Source organism: Calliphora vicina, chromosome 2, assembly GCF_958450345.1.
Source record: "Calliphora vicina chromosome 2, idCalVici1.1, whole genome shotgun sequence".
Taxonomy (NCBI): Eukaryota; Metazoa; Arthropoda; class Insecta; order Diptera; family Calliphoridae; genus Calliphora; species Calliphora vicina.
In genome coordinates this window covers 18,170,168-18,195,606 of record NC_088781.1, presented here as the reverse complement: position 1 = coordinate 18,195,606, position 25,439 = coordinate 18,170,168, and the positions used below count along the sequence as shown (strand labels likewise).

The 25,439-nt window shown below is 31.1% G+C and overlaps 3 protein-coding genes across 3 annotated transcripts in view; all 3 read left to right on the top strand.

The window, feature by feature from the left end:
• LOC135952524 (UPF0047 protein YjbQ-like) overlaps window positions 1-24,825 on the top strand; it is a 109,989-nt gene extending 85,164 nt beyond the window's left edge. Inside the window, exons 3-5 of the mRNA XM_065502523.1 lie at window positions 17,347-17,401; window positions 17,528-17,609; window positions 17,678-24,825. Coding sequence (XP_065358595.1) covers window positions 17,347-17,401; window positions 17,528-17,609; window positions 17,678-17,893 — 353 coding nt within the window. The 3' untranslated portion in view covers window positions 17,894-24,825. The remainder of the gene's footprint in view (window positions 1-17,346; window positions 17,402-17,527; window positions 17,610-17,677) is intronic.
• Window positions 5,214-6,362, top strand: LOC135952541 (DNA-directed RNA polymerase II subunit RPB1-like). The gene has a single exon (XM_065502543.1). The coding sequence runs from the start codon at window positions 5,214-5,216 to the stop codon at window positions 6,360-6,362; it is 1,149 nt and encodes a 382-aa protein (XP_065358615.1).
• LOC135952523 (myb-like protein Q) lies at window positions 18,197-24,825 on the top strand. Its single transcript, XM_065502522.1, has one exon. It carries the CDS (start codon window positions 18,197-18,199, stop codon window positions 20,675-20,677), a length of 2,481 nt encoding a protein of 826 aa, XP_065358594.1. The 3' UTR covers window positions 20,678-24,825.
• Window positions 24,826-25,439: the final 614 nt, after the last annotated feature.

Sequence of the window (25,439 nt, the reverse complement as noted above, 5' to 3'; positions counted from 1 at the left end):
TGTGGAGAATGATGCTGTGTGACAGCTTATCAGAGATCTAAACCGAATGCATGGAAATCTGAAGCTCCAACTGCAGAGCATATTTATCCAGGCGAGTATATTAATTTGTACCCCACAATGCTCCTAAATATATGATACCACGATGCAGCTTCATATAACAAAAATGTCGAATTTTGTACCAACGAATCGTGATATGCGGGAAGTTTTGCTTCCTAATTTGAAAAAAAAGTGCCGCTGAAGCACACCTATTGCTCATTGAAGCTTACATATAATGTGTTTCATCGGATTAAAAAGTGCGAAAATGGTTTGTGCGGTTCAGAAGTGGTAATTTTGACACAGAAGATAAAGATCGCTCAGGCCAGCCAAAAAAGTTTGAAGATCAAGGATTCATCCAAAATCATTTAAATTGGGTACCATACGAATTGAAGCTGAGAGACCTTGAAAGACGATTATGCTTGTCCGAAATGATGTTTGAACGATATAAAAGAAAATCATTTTTGCATAACCCGAAGCGTAGGAGATCGTATGTGAAGCCCGACCAACCAACCGAATCGACACCAAAACCAAAAGTCCATGGCGCTAAGGTAATTCTCTGTATTTGGTAGGAGCAAAAGAGTCCTAGCTATTATGAGCTGCTGAAATCTGACCGGACCATCACAGGGAACCGAACGCAAGCATTGGCCAAAAAACCCCCAGAATATGCGGTCGGACATGAATCCGTAATATTCCATCATGACAATGTTCGGTGACATGTTTCAATATGTGTTAAAAAGTATTTAGAATGAAGTGGTTCTAAAGTTTTTCTTCACCGGCTTTATAGTCCAGACCTTGCCCCGTCCGACTAATATTTGTTTCCATTGATGCAGAACGTTATCTCTGGGATAAGATACACTTTGGAACAGAGTATCCGATATTGGCTTGATTCGTTCTTAGCTTTAAAAGATAGCAGTTCTTTTTGGCTCGGAATCCATATGTGGCCAGAAAGATGGGAAAAAGTCATAGCTATCAATGGCCAATACATTGAATAAATTTAAATTTTACAAGTGTTTCAAAATAAAAGCAAAACATTTTAAAAAATTCCGCATTTTTAAGTCCTACACCCAAATGAACATACTTTTGAATGTTGCAAAGAAATGGATTTGAAAAAGTTAAATTAAACTTTGTTTTTATAGGGAAATCTGTGAAAGCCAAATATATAACAATTTGGTTGTCTGACAAGCAATCAACGGCAGTGTAGGTAGTCGAAATAATTAACCTTACCTAATGGTACTAAACCCGGCCAATTTTTCAATTACTTTGGTCCATTTTATATACATTTTATTGCGCATCCCTGGTAAATACGTACAAATATGACTAAGATATTAAAAGAGAACAAGCAAAAGGATACGTAGAAAAAAAAGAGAGAGAAAGAGTATAAAATGACAAACAGAGAATAAAAACACAAACATATTTTTGAAATATTTCCAGACACACATACACACATTTATGTATGTATATTCCTTTACAAATACATACTTATGCAAACAAGTGTAAATATGTATGTACGTATATTTGTATATAGGAGAAGAAGAATAGTTAAATAAAATTAAAAGAATTTATAATGACAATGGCGTCAAACGACAATGGCAACAACAGCAACAACAACAATAAGTACAATAAAGTTAAAAAAATCTACTATAGTTTTTGTTTGTGTAATTTTATTGTTGTTACAAAAGAATTTGTTTCAGTTTTCTTTCTATTTTTTTTTGTTGTATTGTACAAAATGTTTGCATAATAATTAAAATGAAGTTAATTTTCTTGTTACGTTAAGTCTTTTCCCCCCTTTCTTTGTGTTACTAATTATTTTGTATGACATTTTTCAATTAAATAATTGATGGCTGAAGTATGAATGTTTGGACAATATGGACAACATTATGGCTATTTGTGACCAATGACAAAGTTTCTATGTAGTTTATTTGATAAACTATTATTTCAAACATGCATTTGTTATAAGGATGACCTCGTTGTTAGGAAGAACGATTTAAGTCACCTTTTAAGGATTTATAGGCATTTAAATAGATCTGCAGTATATGTAGAATAAGTGAGCATTTCATGATTTTTTTCAAATTATCATTGAAACAGTCCAACTGTTTATTAGTTTTATTTTTTTTTTCAACTTATTAAAACATTTAAGCAACATTTAAAATGTCAATAAAAAGGTCAGACAATGTTTAGCAACATTGTTGCCAAAAATCATACAAAAACACACAAACCCAATAAGAAAAATTAAAGAAATAAATAAACATAGGAACTATTAAAAAATAGCCAACATGTAGCTAAACATTAAAGATGACCTCATCTTGAAACATTTTAAATGTTGCCTATTGGGTTTGCTTTATACACATATTTAGAACACCAACTTAAATCATTCTGTTATATTAAAAATTTACTAAATTTCTAATCATATTTTGCCTTTTCAAACACAAAATTTCTTAGCTTATAAATTTCTCCTCTGCGATAGTACCTTAAATATTGATGATTAATTTTCGAATAGAAATTTGAGGGTAACCAGTGTTCGCTACTGGCATCATCTTCTACAGAAAGTTCCCAAAATTCCGCATATGTCATGTTTAGTAAATTTAAAGAACAGAAAATTATCACAAATATCTGACCATAAGAGGGCATTCTTTGAAATCAATTAAACAAATAAATAAATAATTTTAATAATTTTTGGTGTATTCAACTCTATCAAGTTGTTGTTAATGCTAAACTAAGTTGTTTTGTGTTCTAAATATAAAAAAAAAACATATTGACAAGTCAAGAAAAAAAATAAATTCAACAGCATATGTTAACAAATTTCGCTTATGTTGACAATTTATATTTTGTGAAATTACAAATTGAAATTGCAGAAGTCCATTGGCAGTGGCGTAGTTAGAGTAATACAAAGAGTACCCGGAAGTGGGAAAAGTTATACTGCTTGAATCAGGCTTGGATGCTGTCTCTTTTTAACATAACTTTTGATACAAATAATTTTTTTATTTCAGACAACATGTTGCTAAGAACAATTATTATGATTTTAATAATAATTTAAAAGAAAAGTTCTTCCTTAACAGATATTCCACTACAAAAAGTTTACGTATCGGCGACAACATGTTGCTAATAAAATTTATTCACGATATTATGATATTGTTGAAATGTGAATACAATTTTGTATGCCCCTGGCAACATGTTTCTTACCAAAATAACTCCCGAAATTTCTTAATATTTTTCAAACAAATAAATTTTTTATACTATTTTTTAAAAAATAATTTTTGTTGCTAAGAAAAACTCGGGATTTCATAAAATTTTACAAATTAATTTATTTTCTATAAAATTTTTTTAAACATAATTTTTCTTGCTAACAACTTGTTGCTAAGATATGTCTCCGGCGACATGTTGCTAACAAAAATTTAGTAATATTTCATAAAAGAAAATTAAATGTTCAGTTTAACTTGTGCTACAAATATATTTTTGTAGCTGGCAACATGTTGCTAGCAAACATTATAATTTTTATGTTGAAATCAACTTTCCGTAGCAGCCAAATAACTTACAAACATCAATATATCGGTAATTCTTCCAGCTCTTTTGCTATTTAAAATCGAGACAATCGGCCCACAAATGAGACATAAAAAAAAACAGACAACCTCGATTTTTTACCTATTTTGTATATATATATTTGGATTACTATGTTATTAATATAAACAATATGGATATCGAATAATAGATACTTCAAAGACCTTTGCAATGGCGTATATAAGGCCAAAGTAAGTCGAACCTACAATGGGCCAAAATCGGGAGAAATATTTTAACCCGATTGTTTTTTTTAACTAGAAAAAATTTTTTCCACTAATAAGGGAATTTTTTGTTATACAATTAAAAAAAAAATTTCCATAAAATTTGTTTTGCTAATAAATTGAAAAAATTTTGAAAAAAACATTTTTTTTACCTAAAAATATCTGAAATTTTTATTTGGTGAAGGGTATATAAGATTCGGCATAACCGAATATAGCACTCTTACTTGTTTTTAGCTGATTTTTGATAAAAAATTTCAACTAACGCTGTCAACATGTTGCTAGTAATATTAACATATATTTTTCCGCATGTTGCTAGAAAAAAAAGTTATTTACAAAATTTTTTAAACTACTCAATTATTAAAATGAAAAAAGTTGCTGGCAACATGTTGCAAAATTAATTGTAATACAACACTTACATTTAAATAAAATAATTCAAAAACTTTCTGTTAGCAACATGTTGCTAGTAAAAATACAAATTTTATTAATGATTTATAGCTTTAAATATATTGCCAACAAAAACTAATTACAAGTTTTTATTCAATTATAATTTATTGTAATATTTTCAACAAAATTTAAAAAATATTAGCATTTTATTGATAAAAAAACAGATTTACCAAATTTAATAATATATTATTAAGAAATTAAGAAACTGTTGAATAGAAAAATCTTTCCGAAAACATGTCCAAAGTATTGACTAATGAAGTTTTAAGGAAATAAAACGTTTCAGCAACATTTTGGTATCAACATCTATTTAAGCAACATGTTACTAGGAAATTATTATCGCGATATTTCCTCCAAATACGAATATTTGTTGGTATAAAGATTATTCTGTTTTTTTATTATTAAAGTGTCAAGCTTTTATTTCATAATGAAATTTTTATTTTAACAAAGATTTATAATTATAAAATATTTATGGAAATTTTCTCAAATGCTTTTCAGGCAATGAAAAATCCAAATAATATCAGTTTTTCTATGTACTTTAAATAGAAAAACAGTTTTTAGAAAGAATGCTTTAATTGTTAACAACAGTCGAATGTTTAACTCATTTATAACACCACGACCCTGTACTTTGTAAATTAAACTCTGTTTTTGTAAATTGTCTTTTCTCCCCCTCACAATTTATTTTCGTTTACCAATTTAAAACTTTTAGTTTTTAACCAATATTTCGTCATATGTATGTATATTCAATTCTACTATAATGTTTGTTTATGGTAGCAGTTTTTTTTTAAAAAAAACACTGTCCCACATCTGCAATTCTGCTGAAAATGCAATACAATTTGATGGAAATGATTTACCGGGTATAAAATGAGTGTTAGTATTTTTTTGGACAGTAGTTAACTTTTAAATACTGATTAGCGTATTCATATTTGTTACAAGCCGTGTTCAAAAGAAAATAACAAAATGAAATCATTTACTTTGCTTGCTGTTGTGTGTTTGGTGTCTGCGGTGGTGTCAGATACTATACAGTTGGAACCTTCGGAAGGTATTTTAATACCAGCACCAGTTGCTGAATCATTACGTTTTGCTCGTTCAGCCTATGGTGGATATTCAGCTGCTCCAGCATACTCGCCACAAGCTCCACCATCGTACTCGGCTCCTGCCGCACCTTCATATTCTGCACAAGCTGCCCCATCGTATGCGGCTCCAGCAGCACCATCGTATTCCGCACCAGCTGCACCATCTTATTCTGCACCTGCTGCACCATCATATTCAGCTCCTGCTGCTCCCTCCTATGGGGCACAATCATACTCAAAACCAGCTGCTCCTTCATACTCAGCACCTGCTGCACCATCATATGGAGCACCTGCTGCTCCTTCTTACTCAGCACCGGCTGCTCCTTCTTATTCGGCACCTGCTGCACCATCATATGGAGCACCTGCTGCTCCTTCTTACTCAGCACCTGCTGCTCCTTCTTATTCGGCACCTGCTGCTCCTTCATATTCAGCACCTGCAGCCCCTTCATATTCAGCTCCAGCTGCCCCTTCATATTCAGCTCCAGCCGCTCCTTCTTACTCAGCTCCTTCATACTCAAAACCAGCCGCTCCCTCTTATTCGGCTCCTGCTGCACCTTCATATTCAGCGCCTTCATATTCAAAACCCGCCGCCCCTTCATACTCAGCTCCAGCCGCTCCATCTTATTCCGCACCAGCAGCTCCCTCATACTCAAAACCAGCAGCCCCTTCCTACTCAGCCCCATCCGCTCCTTCCTATTCCGCACCAGCTGGTCCCTCATACTCGCAGCCTTCATACTCTTTGGCATCTCCACCACCCGCCTATTCAGCACCTGCTGCTCCAGCACCATCCTACTCAAAACCGGCTGCACCATCCTACTCCAAACCGGCTGCTCCCGCATATTCTGCCCCAGCAGCTCCTGCACCCGCCTACAAACCGACAACCATACCAGCTCCACCTTGTCCCAAAAACTATTTGTTCAGTTGTCAACCGAAATTGGCGCCAGTTCCTTGTGCTGCTCCTGCTGCTTCCTATTCTGGTGCCTACTCCCACTATGTGCCACAATACGCCATTCCCGTTGTAAAGGAATTGTATTGAAAATGTTGTTGTTAATCGGCTTTAATCAGATAATTCAATTTAAATTTAGGATCAATAAAGTGCATTTATAAAAAAATAATCTGAAATGTTTACAAATTCTTCAAAGAATTGTTTAGAATTACATTAGAAGGGGAAAAAATCACTGTTTCCTGGCAACATGTTGCAGGAATTCTAAAAAGTTGCAATAGTTGTTATTAATTTTCTGATTCTATATTTAGAAATTAAAAAAAAAGATTAATAATACGGTTCATATTGCTGGCAACATGCTAATGAGCAGAAAATTTAGCAGATAGTTAAAAAATATTGTGTTGTAATGAGATATTCTATTATGGCAACATGTTGTTTAAAAACTAAAAAAGTTGCTGAGTATGGAATTAAAGTTATCAATTTATTTATGTTTTCATAGTTGGCAATATGTTTCCAGGACCAAAGTGCGAATTGAGAAGATAATGTTGCTGCAACATATATTGATAAGAATGTTATTACAAAATAGTCAGAGTCTAGGAAATTGTTGATAAGCAAAACTTTTTAAAATGATTTATGGATGCCAAGCAACATGTTTAACGATATCTCTACCACCTTTATAATATATACTGATCCAATATGTTTCTGCTACCATCATTATAAAGTTTATTTGAACTAAATAAGCATTATGTTGCTAGCAACAATATTGACAAACAAAATTGCTTCCTAAGTTTTTAGTTCAACGAAATAGACTAATAATTTAAATATAATAATTAAACAATATACATTTTATTAAAAAATGTTGCCAGCAACAAGTTGCTTAACTAAATGTTATGAAATTATTATTTTAAAATGTATTATATTGTAGCAAATCATTTGTATTGAAAGATTATTTTACTAGCAACATGAAATTCATAAGAATGGTTAAGCATTGCTGTCAATAAGTTCCCAACAAAATAGTTTTCTAAAGATTCTGGTTTAGAAGTTTCTAGCAACATGTTGCTAAAATATTCTCAATATTTTAATCCCTTTATTTAATTTATAAAAATTGCCTTTAATTTTATAAAAATTCAGTTTGAATACATAAATTTAAAATAAATTCATGTAGAATAAATATGACACATTCGTTTTTATTTTAATACGAATGTTAAAGCATCAAAATCCACCTTAATATAATAAACAAGCTAGTTTTTGCAACATTGTTTTAGATTCCAGTAATATAAATTCATTGTTTATATTTTGGGGGAATTATTACCCTAGAACTACAGTCAGACAAAACGACTATTAGAATGGTTGACTAAGTTAGGGAGGGGGAAGCGTTGGTTGGTTTACTCTTACAGATAGATGTTCAGTTCTTTGTCGGCAGAGTTAAATGTTGCTACAGACCATGACTACCTACCTACTAATATTGTTTTAAATGCAATAAATGTTGTTTCAATTTATCATTTTATTTTTTTTTTTTCAACATGTTATCATAGAGAAATACACATAGAGCGGAAACATGAAACAAATTACACTAAAAAAAATTACTCAAAAGAATATCATTTTCACATAGTTAACTTTTTTTTACTAATACATTCTCACCACTTAAGTTTTTGACAACTGAGTTAGGTCTTTCACATGGGAGTTTCCGATCTATGTGTATTTATCTATACATATTACTATATACTGCTATGATGTTGTGAAATTTTTTTATTAAAATTGTAAAAAAAAACTATGTTTACAAACATAAACTTTTTAATTTAAACATTTTATTATGAACAATGTTGAAAATGTGCGATGTATGATTGAGCGAGTGTGAAAATATGTTTGTAAATTTTTTGATGCACTAGTTATTGTTGTTTGTTTGATAAATATTTTAATGAAATAATGTTAAATGAAAAATATTAGTATACATAGTTGTACTGTTAAAAAAAAGTGTATGGAAAAATACATTAATAAAAGCAAGTTGTGTAAATGTAAATTGCGGCCAGAATAATAATAATTTATTTATAAAAAATGGTGTATTTTTTACATTATACCGTCCCATTAGAACGAGGTAGAACGGTCAATTTGGAATATTACACTAGCATTTGTTTGCCAAAAGTTTTTGGAGAAATAAGGATAAACAAGCACAAATTATTATCTACGATCCACCACGATCACTTAAAATTATACCATAAAAACATGAATCATTCAAAAGCAAGGCTGATACACCGAATGAATTTATTATTATTTTTTAACAAACTTGCTTTTTACATAATTTAAAACATATACAATCAGCTTATTTGGTTCTAAACAAATTAATTAAAGTTTGTTCATATTTAGTGACAATAACTTTATACCTTTTCCTTCAGAACTTTAGTTTATTTATTTATATTTATGATTTTGTATGCTTAAATTTGTTCCTGAAAATTTATGATTAGACATATGAAAAACTTTAAAATCCCTAAACTGTCAATAATTTTGTGAGTAAACTTTTAATTGAAAAGAGCTGCTCATCAGCACGATCAGTGAAAACTCTGAATATTCGTTTATAACTTTGTAACAGTTTGATTGAGAAAAAAGGCGCGATTTATGATAACTCATATTTCTGACCAAAAACTCTGAAAACATAAAATCGTCTATAACTTTGTAAATAAGCGTTTAAATTAGAAAATAAGCACGATCAGTGATCACTCATATTTCTGATGAAAATTTTTATTTTTATAAGAAACAAATCTAAAATCATCTGTAACTTTGTGAATAAGCGTTTATATGAGATCATAAAATATTTTAAATCGTCAATAACTTAGTAAATAAGCGTTTAATTGGGAATAGGAGCACGATCTGTGATCACTTATATTTTCACAAAAAAAACTTAAATTGTCGATAACGTTTAATTGAGAGAAAGGGAGCTTTCTGACCAAAAATCCATTGTAATGTAAGAAAACTCAGTTAATATAAAATCTATAACTTTGTAAATAAGCGTTTGAATTAGAAAAGCAGCATGATCTGTGATCACTCATATTTCTGATGAACATTTTTATAAGAAACAAATCTAAAATCGTCTGTAACTAAATAACTTTTATTTGAAATCACTTATATTTTTGATCAAAATTAAATTTTTACATATAAAAAAAATCTTAAGTCAATAACCTTGTAAATAAACGTATAATTGAGATAAGGAGCTCGTAATTCTGTCAAAAAATCCAAAAATCTATAATTTTATAAATTAGCGTTTAATTAAGAAATGGAACTTTAAGATTATTTGATCGAAGAGGTGAAAACTTTGACGTTTCGAAACAGCCGTTTCAACCAAAGTCGAAGTATTGATGAAACAGACAAATTTAAAAGTGACAAGTGCTCTAAAGCAAGAGCACAACATTAAATTTGCTCAAATCAAGTAATTTTCTACATGGTTTCCCATGTAAAACCAGGAATCATTAAGGCCTTTGGCAAAATTGGGCAGTCACAAAGCACGATATGAGAGGTCTCATCATGCAGCTCGCAAAAACTACACAGTTTTGTCCCTACGTTATAGTTTTGTCTCAAGTAAATTGGTGGGTGGTATCTAACATGAGTTAGATTAGAACTGTCTTCAAATCATATCCAAAATAGTCTACACTATAATGTGTCTTCGCTTATCTGCTCGTTGTGTCTTAGCTAAATGCTTTCGAAAACTGTTTAAAACAAGAGAGCTATATTCGGCTGTGCCGAATCTTATATACCCTTCAACAAATTATACTTAAAAATATTTTTTTGTAAATATATTTTTCCCGATTTTTCCCGGGTTAAAAAATATTTTTCCCGATTTTGATCCATTGTAGGTCCAACTTACTATAGCCTTATATACATCGTTGCAATGGACTTTGAAATATCTATGATTAAATATCCATATTGTCTATATTAATGACTTAGTTATCCAGATATAGATCAAAAATAAGCCAAAAATCAAGGTTTTCCCGGTTTTTTCCTAATATCTCAGCCATTTATGGGCCGATTTTGTCGATTTAAAATAGCAACCGAGCCGGAAGAATTCCCGATATAATGATGTATGAATCATGTATATAAGTTATTTAGGGGCTTCTAGAAGTTGATTTCAACATACAGACGGACATAGATATATCGACTTCGCTATCTATAACGCTCCAGAGTATATATACTTTGTGGGGTCGAAAATGAAAAATATAGAAATTACAAACGGCATGACAAACTTACATATACCCTTGCCACTCATAGCGAAGGGTATAATAAAACGCCATATTCTTTGCTTTTAACAATAAATTTTTTAACCAGGTTTCGAAAATATTGTGGAAAACAACATTATTGCCTCATATCTGGCTAGGCTGGAGATTTGACCCCAATATTGTGAATTTCATAAGGCTTTTGGGAACTGGAGAGTCCCCAAAGCATATCGATGATTTAATGACAATAGAATGCAAGAGAATATTTTTATTTTTAAAACCAATACAAAGAATGCGAAGAATTTTGGCTCGTTTGCTGAAACACCAAGAGTCTTTGGCTGGAATTGAACCTGCAAACCTCAGATTGAAAGTACTTGACATTACAGCTTCTATGACAATTATATTTAGATCCTTTACAGTATTTACAAGCAATTTTCGTAATTTAATTTATTGAAATGTGCAGATACATATATAAATAAAAGAATTCTATCACTTTAAAGAACGTCGCGTAGGTCATCGCCATGTCGTCCCTAACCAATATTAAAATTTCAATTTCTTTTATAGCTAATTATTTGTTTCTTAATCCTTAGTGCTGCTCCTAGATTTCATAAAAAAACACAATTTTGATTCCCTTTCCTTCACAAAAACAAAACTGTTAAAATCAAATGGCATTGACCTAGATATTTTCCCATATATTAGTTTGTGTGTATATGAATGTGTACAATACCAAACCACTAAAAGGTGGGTGTTGGGAAGAGAGTACAAGAATGTATATTAAATTTTGGACAAGGCCTTTAACAGTCATACACCTTTCCGTAAAATTGAATACCATTTAATTTACCAAAAATTAATGTGTGTGTAAATTCCCAAGATATTTAAACAAAATAATAATAATAATACTCGTACTAATTAACTAAACACCCGCATTTACCCAAAAATTAGTTGACCAAATTAAATAAAGTACAAAACGGTAGTATTCTCTCTTTCTCTGTCGCTCTCGCATTTACGCATTTGTATACTCATGCTCAATTTTCTGACAATTAATACTTGATGATGTTAATATTACTGTTATGTTATTATTGTAGATGTCGTTGTTGCTTTTCCGTTACCATCCTTATGACACGGCAGCTGCAACAAACAACCCACTTACATTGATAAATTCAACTCTATAGAGATTAATTAACTTTGCGAATTTTTCTGTAAAAAAAAAATATGAATAAAGCTATACGAAGGCATGAGAACTAAAGAGTTAAAATGTTGTCAAATTGGTGTATATAAAAAAGGTTTGAAAAAGTACCTTTAAAGCATTTAGCATATCCGCAACAATATTATCATTTCTGATGTTTTTATACCCTTCACCATGAGTGGCAAGGGTACATATAAGTTTGTCATTCCGTTTGTAATTTCTACATTTTTCATTTGCGACCCCACAAAGTATATGTATATATTCTGAATCGTTATAGATAGCGGAGTCGATATAGCCATGTCCGTCTGTCCGTCTGTGTGTTGAAATCAACTTTCTGAAGCCCCCAAATAACTTACATACACGAATGATACATCAATATCTCCGAAATTCTTCCGGCTCGGTTGCTATTTAAAATCGAGAAAATCGGGACAACCTCGATTTTTTACCTATTTTTGACCCATATCTGGATTACTAAATCATTAATATAGACAATATGGATATCTAATGATAGATACTTCAAAGACCTGTGCAACGACGTATATAAGACCATAGTAAGTTGGACTTACAATGGGTCAAAATCGGAAAAAATATTTTTTAACCCGAATTTTTTTTTTACCAAAATTTTTTTTCACTAAATATTAAAAAAAAAATTAAAAACTAAAATTTTTTTTTTTTAAATTAAAAAAAAATTTTAAAAAACATTTCGAAAAAACAACTGGAAAAAAATTAAATTTTGTTTACCTAAAAATATTTAAAATTTGTATTTTAAAGTATATTTTGGTGAAGGATATATAAAATTCGGCACAACCGAATATATGTAGGTCTCTTACTTTTTTTACTGGATTTAAGATTAATTTAGTATTCAAATTTCCCGGGAAGGAAATTAGATACCCTAGTCCCTAGTTTGGAAATCGTGAAAAATTTTTGTTTGGCCAATTTTAAACCAAAAAAAAAAACCTATATGATCTTTTGACATCTTCGAAAGTTTAACTCCTACTCTATTAACCTTAAATGTTTTGTTCCGGTTTTTTTCCATTACCCCACTTGGCTTCCACAAAGCCTCTCCATCTTATACGAATTGTTGCAGTTGTTTTTCGCGTATTTCCCATGTAGATTGCCTAGTAGATTCCTAGTTATTGGAGTATCGTGCGTCTCCATGTACGATGTTGCCATTAGATCCATTGTTATTTTATTTGTATCAGTTTAAACGGTTGTTGTTCCAGCTAAGTAGATGATTGGTCTGCTGTAGCGAGTCGTCGGATACATGTATGATGTTGCCATAAGGATCCAATCTATTGTTAGTATTGCCTTGTGTCAGTTTCGTTAATCGGTTGTTGTTCAAGCTAAGTAGATGATTGGTCTGCTGTAGCTGGCCTAGGATAATGGGGCTGCCATCTGCCGCTGCCTAGAAACAACGCCCTCTGTGCATTTGGTGTAGTGGTGGGGAACCTTGCTGATCTTTGATTCCTACGTTTTTTTCTCTCAGGGGGTGGAGGGCTGGCTGACCTTTTCCATTGTTTAGAGGGAGGTTAATTTTAAAAACTCGAAAACCATGCCAGGAATGAACTTGGGGTGCTTGACAGTTACAGATTAGTAGTTCAAAATATATATTTAAAACTTCTATAGGTATAAGTTTTTCATTAAAACTTTTAACCCAAGTATTATTTGATTTTGTTTTTGATCAAGTTACCTTTGAAAAGTTATTCACCCCTATCGCGAATCAACATTTCACATGAAATATTTTCCCTTTTCCTTTTTTCGTTCATCAACTTTGTTCACGTGAAAAAAATTCCCCTTGTTGTGAAATTTTTAGATGGAATTTTGTAAACAATAAACAGCTGTTACGAACAAAATCAACTATTGTGAATGTAAAGTTCCTCATGATATTCCCGATAGCAATTTTCCCTTCGAGGGAAATGGATATTTCATGGGAACAAAATTTCACATGTTATTGCCGATAGGGGTGATTATGTTTAATGTCAATTCTGTTCATTTGTTATTAATCTGATTAAAATTAGTGACGAGAAAAAAGTGCGTACTAAAATTATTAAATATTTTCAACAAAACCCAACTTGGTCCTACAAAAATTTGGTCAAACAATCGGGAAAACTTTTCCGTTGATAGAAAACCTGGTTCATGTAGAAGGAATAGTCCAGTAAATAGAAAGCATTTATATCTCCCAAAACATCCGGTAGGAAAGCAGTCCGGTTAGCTCAGTACTCGGACTATTTTATACGAAAAGTTAAAGCCAATGCAGGTTTAAAAACATAAAAGGCTCAAAAAGTTCCTGACAGGAACTCTGCTAAAAATTTAGAGGAAATTGAAGCCAAATTTTATACAAAAAATATACCTGCTGGATAATGGATGACGAAACGTACGAATGGAAAATTGTTCGCAGTTTCCGGTTCAATATTTTTATGTTGCTGATGCTCAAGGAAATGTTGTAGAAAAGTTTAGGACCCAAAAGCAGACAATTTTCCCAAAAAGCAATATGCAGTACAAAGAGCTCTATAAATACCGAAATTTATATCAAGGAATGTTTTCAAAAGAGGATGCTACCATTCATAAGACCTCTAAATGTGTCCACTTATTTTTGGGCTGATTTGGCATCCTGTCACTATGGTAAGCAAAGTCTTGAGTGGTATTCAAACTGCCTGCAGCTAAGGCCAGTGGAGAGATATTGGGCTCTTGTTAAAAGAGAATTGAAGAGCACAAAAAAAGGTGTCCAAAAGTGTGGTAGATTTTAAACGGAGATGGATTACCTGTTCGAACAAAGTGACAGAAAGCTCAATAAAAACCTTAACGGAAGGGTTTTCGGAAAAGGTTCATAAATTCATTACTATTAATGAAAACTATAAAAATAATATTGTTTGTAAATTGTAATAATAATTTCAATCAAATAAAAAAAATCAAAACTGTGGATTAAGATTTCCATTCTGCTCTGCGATTTCGCTCCCAAAAAAGTACAATTGTACCCACCTTCTCATCTCTATTAAATACGACATAAAGTGTGAGTGAGTTTTACAGTGTGTAAACATTCGTCGTTTACAGGTTAAAGTTGAGCATAAAATTGAAAACTGGGAGAAAAAAAAGAAGAAAATTCAAATGAAATATTTATACAAAGTATTTTTACACTCCCCAAGTTGTTGTTAATTACTTTATGACAAGGTGTTGTTGTTGCACCATGAACAACAGAATGAAATGAAACTACAAAAACAAGCAAAAAAAATATAAATAAAAACTTGGGAGTTCAAATGGTTGGTTGAATGGTTGACTGGCCTTTTTGTTGTTGTTGCAATTGTTGTGGGTTTTATGGTTCCAAATACTTATTACATACACCTGAGGTTATCAAATCGAGACGTAATGAAATGCTGAGATATATAAATGAAATAAATATGTATTGCAATTCAAAGTTAAGTAGGTTCCCTACTTATGGTTTGAGATGAAAAAAATGTTTGGTTCACAGATTTCATTTATACCAATAAAGAAACTTGTCATGCATTTTCGACAGAGTCTACCCATTTTATTAACAATTGTTTAAACAACTTGTTAGGTCTTTAATATTTCTGTTGGAGAATATCCATCTTTGTCATTTGAAAATTACGTCTCCAAGGACTTTTGGCAAACAAATGTTTGATATTTTATTCTGCACTGATATAGTCTACCGCCCATTACAGTCAATTGTTTTACTTACCTTGATAGATCTTTTATAGTTGTGTTGAATAAAGATCCATGTTTGGTTTTTCCAAATGGAGTTCCATTGAAAATTTGCTGTTGCACCTTGTTCTTATATTACAGTGATAACGTTTTCGGGATTTCCAGTCGAATGCTGTTTTGGACTCATATCCAAATATACGCGATTTGTTGCCTATCACGATCTACCATGATCCAATTTGTTCACCATTTCATTTGACCAATCATCACGTGTCTTTTATGAGTGAGTGTCGAATGAGGGTCAAATTATCATGGAATATTAAATCCATATTTTCCGAATCGGTATTTTCAGGAATAATATATTCTTTGCTACAATGAAAATCATTTAATATATTGATAGAATTCATAGTAATATCTGTATTTCACAGGGAATTGTGGTTAAATAAACAAACTTTCCTGTCATGATGGTCATGTAGTTGCAACAGGTCTCCTGTTGTCGAAATTCTTCCTTGAAAAATATCAAAAATGTTTAATTATGTTTCATCTTAGTCGGCATCAATCATAGGTTCATTAAGAGCAAGTCAGTAGTAGATTTATTGCTACAGTTAACAATATTGTATTGTATCCTCAGGGATCTAAAGCTGTGGCTGGCATAAAGAGAATTCACTTCCTTTGTTTCACTGTTGAAAATATTGTTTCTTATTTCAAAATTTTTATGAACTTTGAAGACATTCGTGATGTTTATAGACAAATAAACGATCATGTTATGCCCCTGCTGGCTATGAGTGCCGACCACTGATCAAGAGGATGGAATAGCAACAATTCTTCCTTGAAAAATATCAAAAATGTTTAATTATGTTTCATCTTAGTCGGCATCAATCATAGGTTCATTAAGAGCAAGTCAGTAGTAGATTTATGATCAAGAGGATGGAATAGCAACAAAAAACAAAAAAAGTGTCGGATTTAACCGGAGTCCAAGAGGTTTGACTTAATATCGGAAATCACGACTTTTTCGCATCAACATTCATTGATGGCTTCTATGATCGCTATTTGAGCACGGACAATCAGTGGTTATCAGTGCCAATCACTGGTCTAGAGGAAATCACGGAGGTTGTTTATTAAAGACTTTTTCGCATCAATATCCATTGATGGCTGTTGTGATCGCTATTTGAGCACGGACAATCAGTCGATATTATATGGATACTAGGGACAATAGGTCGATGTCAGATGAAATGATATATTCTAATGAAGATATAACTATCGGGTCATCAATACATAATATCTGACAGCATCCTGATCTTCACATATTTATCATATTTAGATCCGATTCGAGGTACATTGGGTGCACGATAGACTAGACGATAGTGTACTGGACTATCAATCCAATGGTTGCGGGTTCGATTCCTGCCAGAGACTCTGGGTGTTTCTGCAGACAAGCTTTTTTTTTTTAAAAAATTATTTTGACCTGTATGCAATCCTCTCCCTTAAGAGTCGCCAAAAAAAGATACAAACTGGGCCAGCGTAATTAAGAAGAGAACGAACAAATAAATTGTAACTCGCTACAAAATTATATTTTTGTTCCTGAGTCCCTGAGGTGCTTTTATAACTAGGATACCAGATGTAATAAAGTCTATGATGAACATTTTTATTTGTCGAGGGAGCGGATCTTCAATTAGAATTTGATGTTTGGGTTGACATGTCAGTTGACTTGTCAAGGGGCATATGTAGTTAAATCGACACCGCTTTCAAATTCTTTATAGCAGTTTTTATTTTTTAAGGAGAAAGCTAAAAACTTATTAAAATATTTAATGAAAATCGTTAGAAGTAAAAAATTTTACTGATTTTCCGCAAAGCCATCTTCAAATCTGAAAATATAATGCCATTCTTCCTCAATATGTTCTTATGTATTAGAAAAATAACAACATGTTTGCATAATTTGCTGTTTGCATTTTTATATTTTAATTAATTTTTGTTTTTGCTACAGAAAAGTATAATTTAATTAATGCAATATTTGTTATTTTAAATTTCTTTGCAGTTTTACACACATCAGCGAGTTTAGCGTTAAACGAAAGTTGGGATCCAGACGTCAGGTAAATAAAACAAAAACAAAAACTCTTAACAAATTGCTTACAATTCAAATTTTGTATTAATACATTAAATTAAAACTGAATGTATTTAAACAAAAATTAACAAATTATTGAACTTCTTACATGCAGAGACGACATGGAAATGATGTTAAATAAAATAGTTCCCGAAGGTTTACCCTATAGGCATTCATGTGAAGGACCCGATGATATGGTGAAACTATTTAATTAATTAATATTCATTGTAATTATTATTAATTATTTTCCCATTTGCAATTGTAGCCCGCACATGTTAAAGCCTGCTTTCTTGGTAGTTCATTGACAATCCCCATAACGGATGGTAAATTATCGTTGGGCACCTGGCAAGGTGTTTGGTTATGTGAACATCGTGATCAAGCTGGTTCCCGCAAACTAGTTATAACATTAAGTGGGTGTCCGCGGGAAACAGCACGTAGTCCACTGTCACCAGTATCACCAATTGCCTCAACATCCAGTTAGGGAAGGCCTCGCTCCACCCGTGATAGTCGGTAATCGCGGGGGAGCGACAATAATGAAACCATTTCGTCGAGAAAATTAATTTTGACTAGAAATTTAGCTAATACCAATTTAAATAAAAAATTGAGCAAAAGACAAGTAGCTACAACAGCTACTGCAACTACTAAAACAACAACAACAGCCGATACTAAAACTACTAAAACTAATATAGCAACAACTCCAACAACTAGCGCATTATTAAATGAAAGTAGACAATTATTATTAAAACAACAATTAAAATTAAAGTTAAATATAAATGTTAGTGAAATGATGGATAATATAAGACGAAATGTTGATGATAAAACACAACAGCAACAGCGACAGCAACAATATTTATATAATATTACTAGTAATAGTGGACACGAAAGTGAACGCGATCGCACAACTGATGATCGCGATCGTATTGCAGAAGAAGAAGAAGAACAGAAAGAACATGACTTAGCAGGCCATAAAATGAGTGGTGTTAGGAAAGGTTTAAATAAATTAGATACCGTCACAACAGTGCCTCAATTACAACAAAAATTTAATAAATTTAATATAATAGATGAAGCAGCAATTACAACTAATACTACAACAACAACTACATCATCTAAAACATGTGTAGCAGCAGCAAAATCATCATCAATAACAACTAAGTCGTCGTCGTCGTCCTCATCCTCTCTAGTAAATAAATCATTAACACAACAGCAACAACAACAGCAAAATACGGCATTAGCTAAATTTAATCGAATTATTGACAATACAGTGCCGGTTATAAACACATACAACTATCAGCAACATGTTGCTGAAACATTAGCCAAAAACTCACAACAACAACAGCATCCACATTATCAACATGAACTACAACAGAAGCAACAGCAACAATATGTAGAGATGCCCATTTTAAGTGATAGTTTAAAACGTAGATTGGCCCAGAAACATCATCAGTACTATAATACCGACCTAATTGTAAATAATTCTAAAATTAATTTCTCCACAACAACAGCAGCAGCATCCACATCCGCAGCAGCAGAAGCTGCTGTTGCCGCCACCACATCTAAACATGCAGCAGCCGTAGCCTCCACATCGAAGGCTGCCGCTACTGCTGCTTTAGCCAGATTGGCGGCAGCAGCAACTTCATCATCTTCATCACAACAAGATCAAGAACCTGAGACAACAATGAAAATGTCTTTGGATGAAGATGAACAATCAGAACGAAATGATGTTCATTATTTGTTGAAACAATTAAATAGTTTTAGTGATATTGAAGAAATAGAAATTGTTGATATGAAGCAAAAACAGCGTCAGCTACAGCAACAACAACAGCAACAATATAACAAAGAGAAAAATTATATTATTGCAAGCAGCCAACAACAATCGCAGCAGCAGCAAGAAAATTACGAAGCTCAAACTGATTCGCAATATGCAGAAAGAGTGGCAAACTTAAATTTTAATGAATATCAACATGTTGAACGTATCAGACAACAATATGTTGAACATGTTGTCTCCTGTGAGCAATTGTCAGCAGAACAAACTGCTGAGCATCCCTTACACTCAGAGCAACATGTTGAAGAGTCACAGCAGCAGCAGCAGATTGTTGTTGGTATGCAAACGTATACTACGGAAAGCAAGCAACATTATCAAACAACATCAACGACATCACCAACCGCCACATCACTTGTGATATACTCACCCTCGTCACAATCGCACAAAGGTATACGTCGCTATGCCTCACAAGATGAGCACGCCGCCGCAGCCTCATATCATCCTCATCCACATCCCCACGATCATCCCCATCCCCCACACCACCAACACTATCATCATCATCAGCCCCATTATGTGCATTTGCCCTATGAGCATTATTCCGAGAGTTCCCTATTGAATTCGGTCGCCGCCCAGGCAGCAGCCGCCGATCCTCTGATATTACAACAATTTGTGGATGATTACATATTTCAATCCTGCCATTATTTGGAAACAAATAATTTTGTTGCCAACTATCGCACTGCCATGGTCGAGTCATCGTCTCACGAATTTCGACCATCCACCACCACCACAACGCGCACCTCCAACGAGGAGTTCTACGAGGAAGAAGAGGCCGGCTATGTAGAAGATCATTCGTCGGCACATTCGTTTGAATTGCATGAGACGGAGCCGCCCACAGTGATATGTAAGGCTCCGGCGCCTTTACCTGCCTCCAAGCGTTCCATACAACAACAACAACAGCATCATCAACAACAAACATATACCATGGAAACACGTTTATGTAGTAGCGGTGTACAGACTGATTTAACGGCTTCATCTTTAGCTCAAAGTTTTAGCCTTAGCTCATCGTTATCATCATCGGAAAAACACAAGCGTACAAAACCGTTATTCAAATGTTGCTATACTCCCCTCGACAGATGGCGTGAAAAGCGCTCTCAACAATCGCAAATACAAAAACGCACAAAATCTGCCTCCACTGCTGCTAATGTTTCCGAACATCAGCCGCAGCAACAGCAGTTACAGCAGATAACTACTAAAAACACTAGTGTTGCTATTGTTGGTGGTCCTTCGCATGCTGGCAGCAGTAGTGCTATTCTAAATAGCACCATTGCCTTGGCATCAACAACTACCACCACAACCGCAACAACAACAACATTACTAAATACCACATCAACATTGGTTGTACAACCTCAATCTCATCATCACCATCAGCATCAGCAACATCATCATAATCAATCTCTATCGAAAAATAATAATAATAAAAATAATGCACCTTATGCAGTTTGACAAATGCCTTTAAAGCAACAGTTTTTTTATGTAAAAATGTTGCTTGCTTTCTGCCATTTATACCTTAAACAAAATAACACTATAGTTTTCCTTTTTGTATAAAAAAACCAAACTAAACAAACAAAAAAAAACATATGATAATGGAAATTTTTGCCGCCCACTTTAATACAACAAAAACAAACAAACAAATACACAACAAACAAACAAAAAAAATGAACGCCGCCGCTGTCTTATTTTTGTAAATCTCTTTTTCCAAAAACAAAACCAAAAACCAACAAAAACAAAAAAACTACAAAAACAAATCTCTTTATAATTTTTTTGCGATGTCAACAATTTTTTGCTATTTCCTTGTCTGTTGTACGAAAGAACAGCAAAAACAAAGAAAATTAAACAAAATCAACTTTTTTATAACCTCTTAAACAAAAAATATAAAAAAAATTAAACAAAATTTAAAATCGAACACACACAACAACTATTCAAACACTAATTGCAATTTTAGGGATATTTTAGAATTTAATTTTAAAATCATACAGAAATTCGAGTCGAGTTGCTAAACATGTTGCTGGCAACATTTTATTGGCTTAATTTAAAAACTTGCCTCTTGATTTTAAATATAATGAAAGTTTCTGATTTCAAAGTAAGTTTCTAAAAATAAGAAATTTTAGCTTAAGCAACATTTTGCTAGATGTATAAACTGCTTTACAAAATTTTGAAGACATGATAGATCATGTTTTTTATACAAAAATAAATGTATATTTAAAAATGAGCGTTAATTTCAGCTTTCTATAATTGAATTGTATTAAAAATATATTCTGCGTTGGTTGCTTTTATCAGAATGTTGCCAGTTAAACTTATTTTTTGAAAAATTATCATGGAAAGTATTCTTAAATGCTGCTAATGAAATTAATATTTGATTTCGAATTAATTATTTCAACTTTAGCTTAATGCAGTAAAATCTTAATTCAGGTGTATAAATGCCAGCAATTCATTCCAAAACACCATTCCCAATCAAACAAATTCATTAGCTTTATTCAAAGGCTTTATTTGAATATAATTCGTTCATTGTTTAATTAATTCATAATAAAATTCATTCTACATTTGAATGAAATTTTGTTAATTCAAAGCTAAGCCAAATTGAATTAATAGTGTATCCTTTTTATAATTTAAAATCAAAATTTTAAAACTTTTTTGTAATAGATTTAAATTTAATCATTCAATACATTTTAAAGCTATTTTGAAAAAGATTTGAATAAAATAAATCATTCAATAAGGAATTAATTCTAATGAATTCAAAACGGAAAATTTAATTAATATTTAATTTTTTCGAACTTTCGTCTTCAACATTTTCAAGATGTTTCATATATATAGAAGATTTCAGAGCAGGGCCGAATTACCGCACTCGTGATCGAATGAACTATCGTATCGAAAAATAATTTCGATATCGTAATTATAACAAATTTCATTCTCGATATCGAATGCCGTAATCTCAAATAAGAAAATTACGATCGAATTTACTCGATATCGATTGCGGTAATTCGGCACCAGGTTTCAATAAAATATGAAATTTGTCTAAAGAATGGTAATAGGAATGATTACTTTATTTGAACATATTGCTAGCAAGATGAAAGTTGCTAAACATCAGCAATATGTTTTAAATTCAATATTCAGAAAATTTTATTTTTTTGACAATGCAAGCTTTTGAATGAAAAATATCCTTCAACATGTTGCTAGTAAAACTAATACTCAATTTTTTTTTAATTAATGTTTGTTATTTTTATCACCATTTAGCATTTGAGTTTATCAATTTGGCATGTTGCTAGAAATTGTTTACAATTCTATTGAATTTGCAATAACAGTAATATTATTTGTAAATACAATCTTTTGAATGGATGGCTATTATTAAAATATGTTTCTTGTAAAATTAATATTCAAATTTGTTGCACAACATTGTCAAAAAGTAATTAAAGCATAGAATATTTGTATCAACAAAATTCGATCAACATATTGCTATTAAAGCTTAAATTTCAGTGAAAATGAACATTTAAGTTTATGGAATTGATTTCAACATGTTGCTAGCAAAAACTCTTTTTCAATTTGTTGCTAAACATTGTCAAATTGTTTAAAATACAATTAAGGCATTTGTTTGAAGCTTAATTTTAATTTAATATAAACATTATTGCAACATGTTGCTAGTGAAATTGAGGTTCACATTTTTAAAAAGTATATAATCGAATATTTGTGTGTATATAAACATTTGAGTCTATGGAATTATATTCAACATGTTGCCATCAAAAAGTATATTTTGATTTATTGCTAAACATGTTTTAAATTTAATTAAATCATTAATATACAAGCAGTTCAACTAAATTCCATCAAAATTAATGCTTAAATTTGAGTGAATAATAAAATTTTAGTATAGAAAATCTATTGCTATATTGCTATATTAACAGAATTCTTCAATAAATTTCAAAATGTTGCCAGTAAAGTTCAGCATTCTCAAAAAATGTTCTAGATGTTTAAAATAGAATAATAAAATTAAATGTTTCTCTATCAATCATTAGAATCATTAGAAGAGATGTGAAAAACCTATTTACAAAATGTTGATTTATTCCATATTAAAAATTAAGTTTCTTACAAAATTATCATTCGAAATTGTTGCTCAACATTGTCAAGATGTTTAAAATATATTTAATACATAGAATGTTGTTTTTTTCGTCAAAATTTTATCAAGACTACATCGAATTGTAGTCAACATGTTGCTAGTAAAGTGAAGAAATTATTTAAGAAAATGTTTTAGAAAATGTTGCCAGCAATATTAAAGATAACAACATGTTGCTAATAAAATTAACATTCAAAAATATTGCTCAACATTGTCAAGATGTTTAAAAAACATGTTGCTTAAAATTTAATGTGTTTATTTCAACATAATGCTGGTAAAATGAATGACCACATTTGTTGAAAATGTTGATACTATTTTAATAAAGCTACAAACTACTTTGTAGCAAAAAATTTAATGCGTACCAATATTTTATTTACAATTTTTTATTGTATCATTGTAAACAATACACGTTTTAAAGATTTTATGAATATATTGACAGATGTTAAGCAAATGTTTCTCATCCTTTTTTTTGGAAAAGCATTAAACAAATGTTTCTCATCCTTTTTATTTTTTTTATATATTTCTATTACAACTATAAAATATCTTAGTAACTACAATAAATATTTTTATTCAAGAGACTTTTGAAATCAACCTATTTGGTAACTTAAAAATGTTAAGCAATATTCATGTACTCTAGTTTGGCAACATTTACATAATGTATACAATGTAACCTTAATTTCACTATTTTATTTTTTCAATATTTAATTCTCCTCCCAAAATTGCAACTAGTGTCAATCACACCACAATACAGCAACAAACATCAAACAACAACAAAACTATTTAAATGAAATATTATTAAATTTCTTTCCTTCCCAAAAAACAAAATAAAACAAAGAAATTTCTTAATATTTATTTTCCTTGCAAACCAAACAAAAAATAAATACTTTTTTTGAAAAGTTTATATAACTATCGCGCTCCTAATCTTTCCAAAAACACTCTAGTTTTCTCACCATCTCTTCTTCTTGTTGTTATTACATTTTTTATAATATTATAAAACAAAAATAATAAAATAAAAATAAAACAAATGAAAGGAAAAAATACTACAAAAAAATCAAGCGTAAAGAAAATTTAAAATCCGAAAAAAGCAAATAATCATCATCTCTTTCTAATCATTAAGCAGGTCGTTAATGTTTAAAACAAAAGCGAAAAAAGACCATTTAATATGTATAGTAAACAAATAATAATAATAATAATAAAAATACTTTCACACATAAATAATAATAAACAATATGAAAATAAAACAAAATCAAAGTTTAAACAAAAATAAATACTTTCTGTAAAATTTTTACTAACAATAATATTAATTAATTCATTAATTTTTTGTAAAGCTGAAGTTAATTTATAAATATTAATTTTTCTTATTTTCTTTACAATTATTTTATTTATTTTGGGTATATATTTGGGTTTATTTAATTAATACTTTATTACTAACAATAATTTTCTTGTTAAGTTTTTGCTTAAATAAATAATATATTTTTTGTTTAACAAACATTTGTTTTTTTATTATTTTTTTAAATTTATTCTAGGAATTGTTGTTTGTTAGAATACATCTGGCAAACTTATTAAATAATATTTCTGGCTTTTTAATTTTTAGACTTTTTTTTAGATAAACCCTACTGATGGCTTTTCGAAACACTCGTATCTATTCACAAGGTCCAGAATATTTAGTTCACATCAAATTTTAAATAGATCCAATTTCCATCATCTGTTTGATAACATAATCTGAACATGATTCATTGTATTTTTATAGCAATTTTATAGGCTTACGAAGTTATCACTCGTTTAAACGTACTTGTCCCGTGGTAAAAAATATTCTAAACGGAATAATAAAAAATTTAATATAATTTGGGCAAGAAATTTTAAACTAATTAGTTCAAAAGCATCGAAATGAAAGTTTGAACAATTTACGTAACGAAATTAATTAATACTTCACATATTTTTTCGTTTTCTAATCGGTTTGTTTTCACATACCTGATTGTTTTCATATAAAGTGTTATAACTAGAATCGATCCCTATCCTAATTTCAAGAAACCAATAACACAGGTACGGATCCAGGTCAACAATTTGGGGGGAAAATAGAGTAATTTTCCTTTTTTCCTTTCT

Coding starts and splice junctions, on each gene's coding strand:
- LOC135952523 (XM_065502522.1), top strand. CDS start 18,197: ATGATGGATAATATAAGACGAAATGTTGATGATAAAACACAACAGCAA.
- LOC135952541 (XM_065502543.1), top strand. CDS start 5,214: ATGAAATCATTTACTTTGCTTGCTGTTGTGTGTTTGGTGTCTGCGGTG.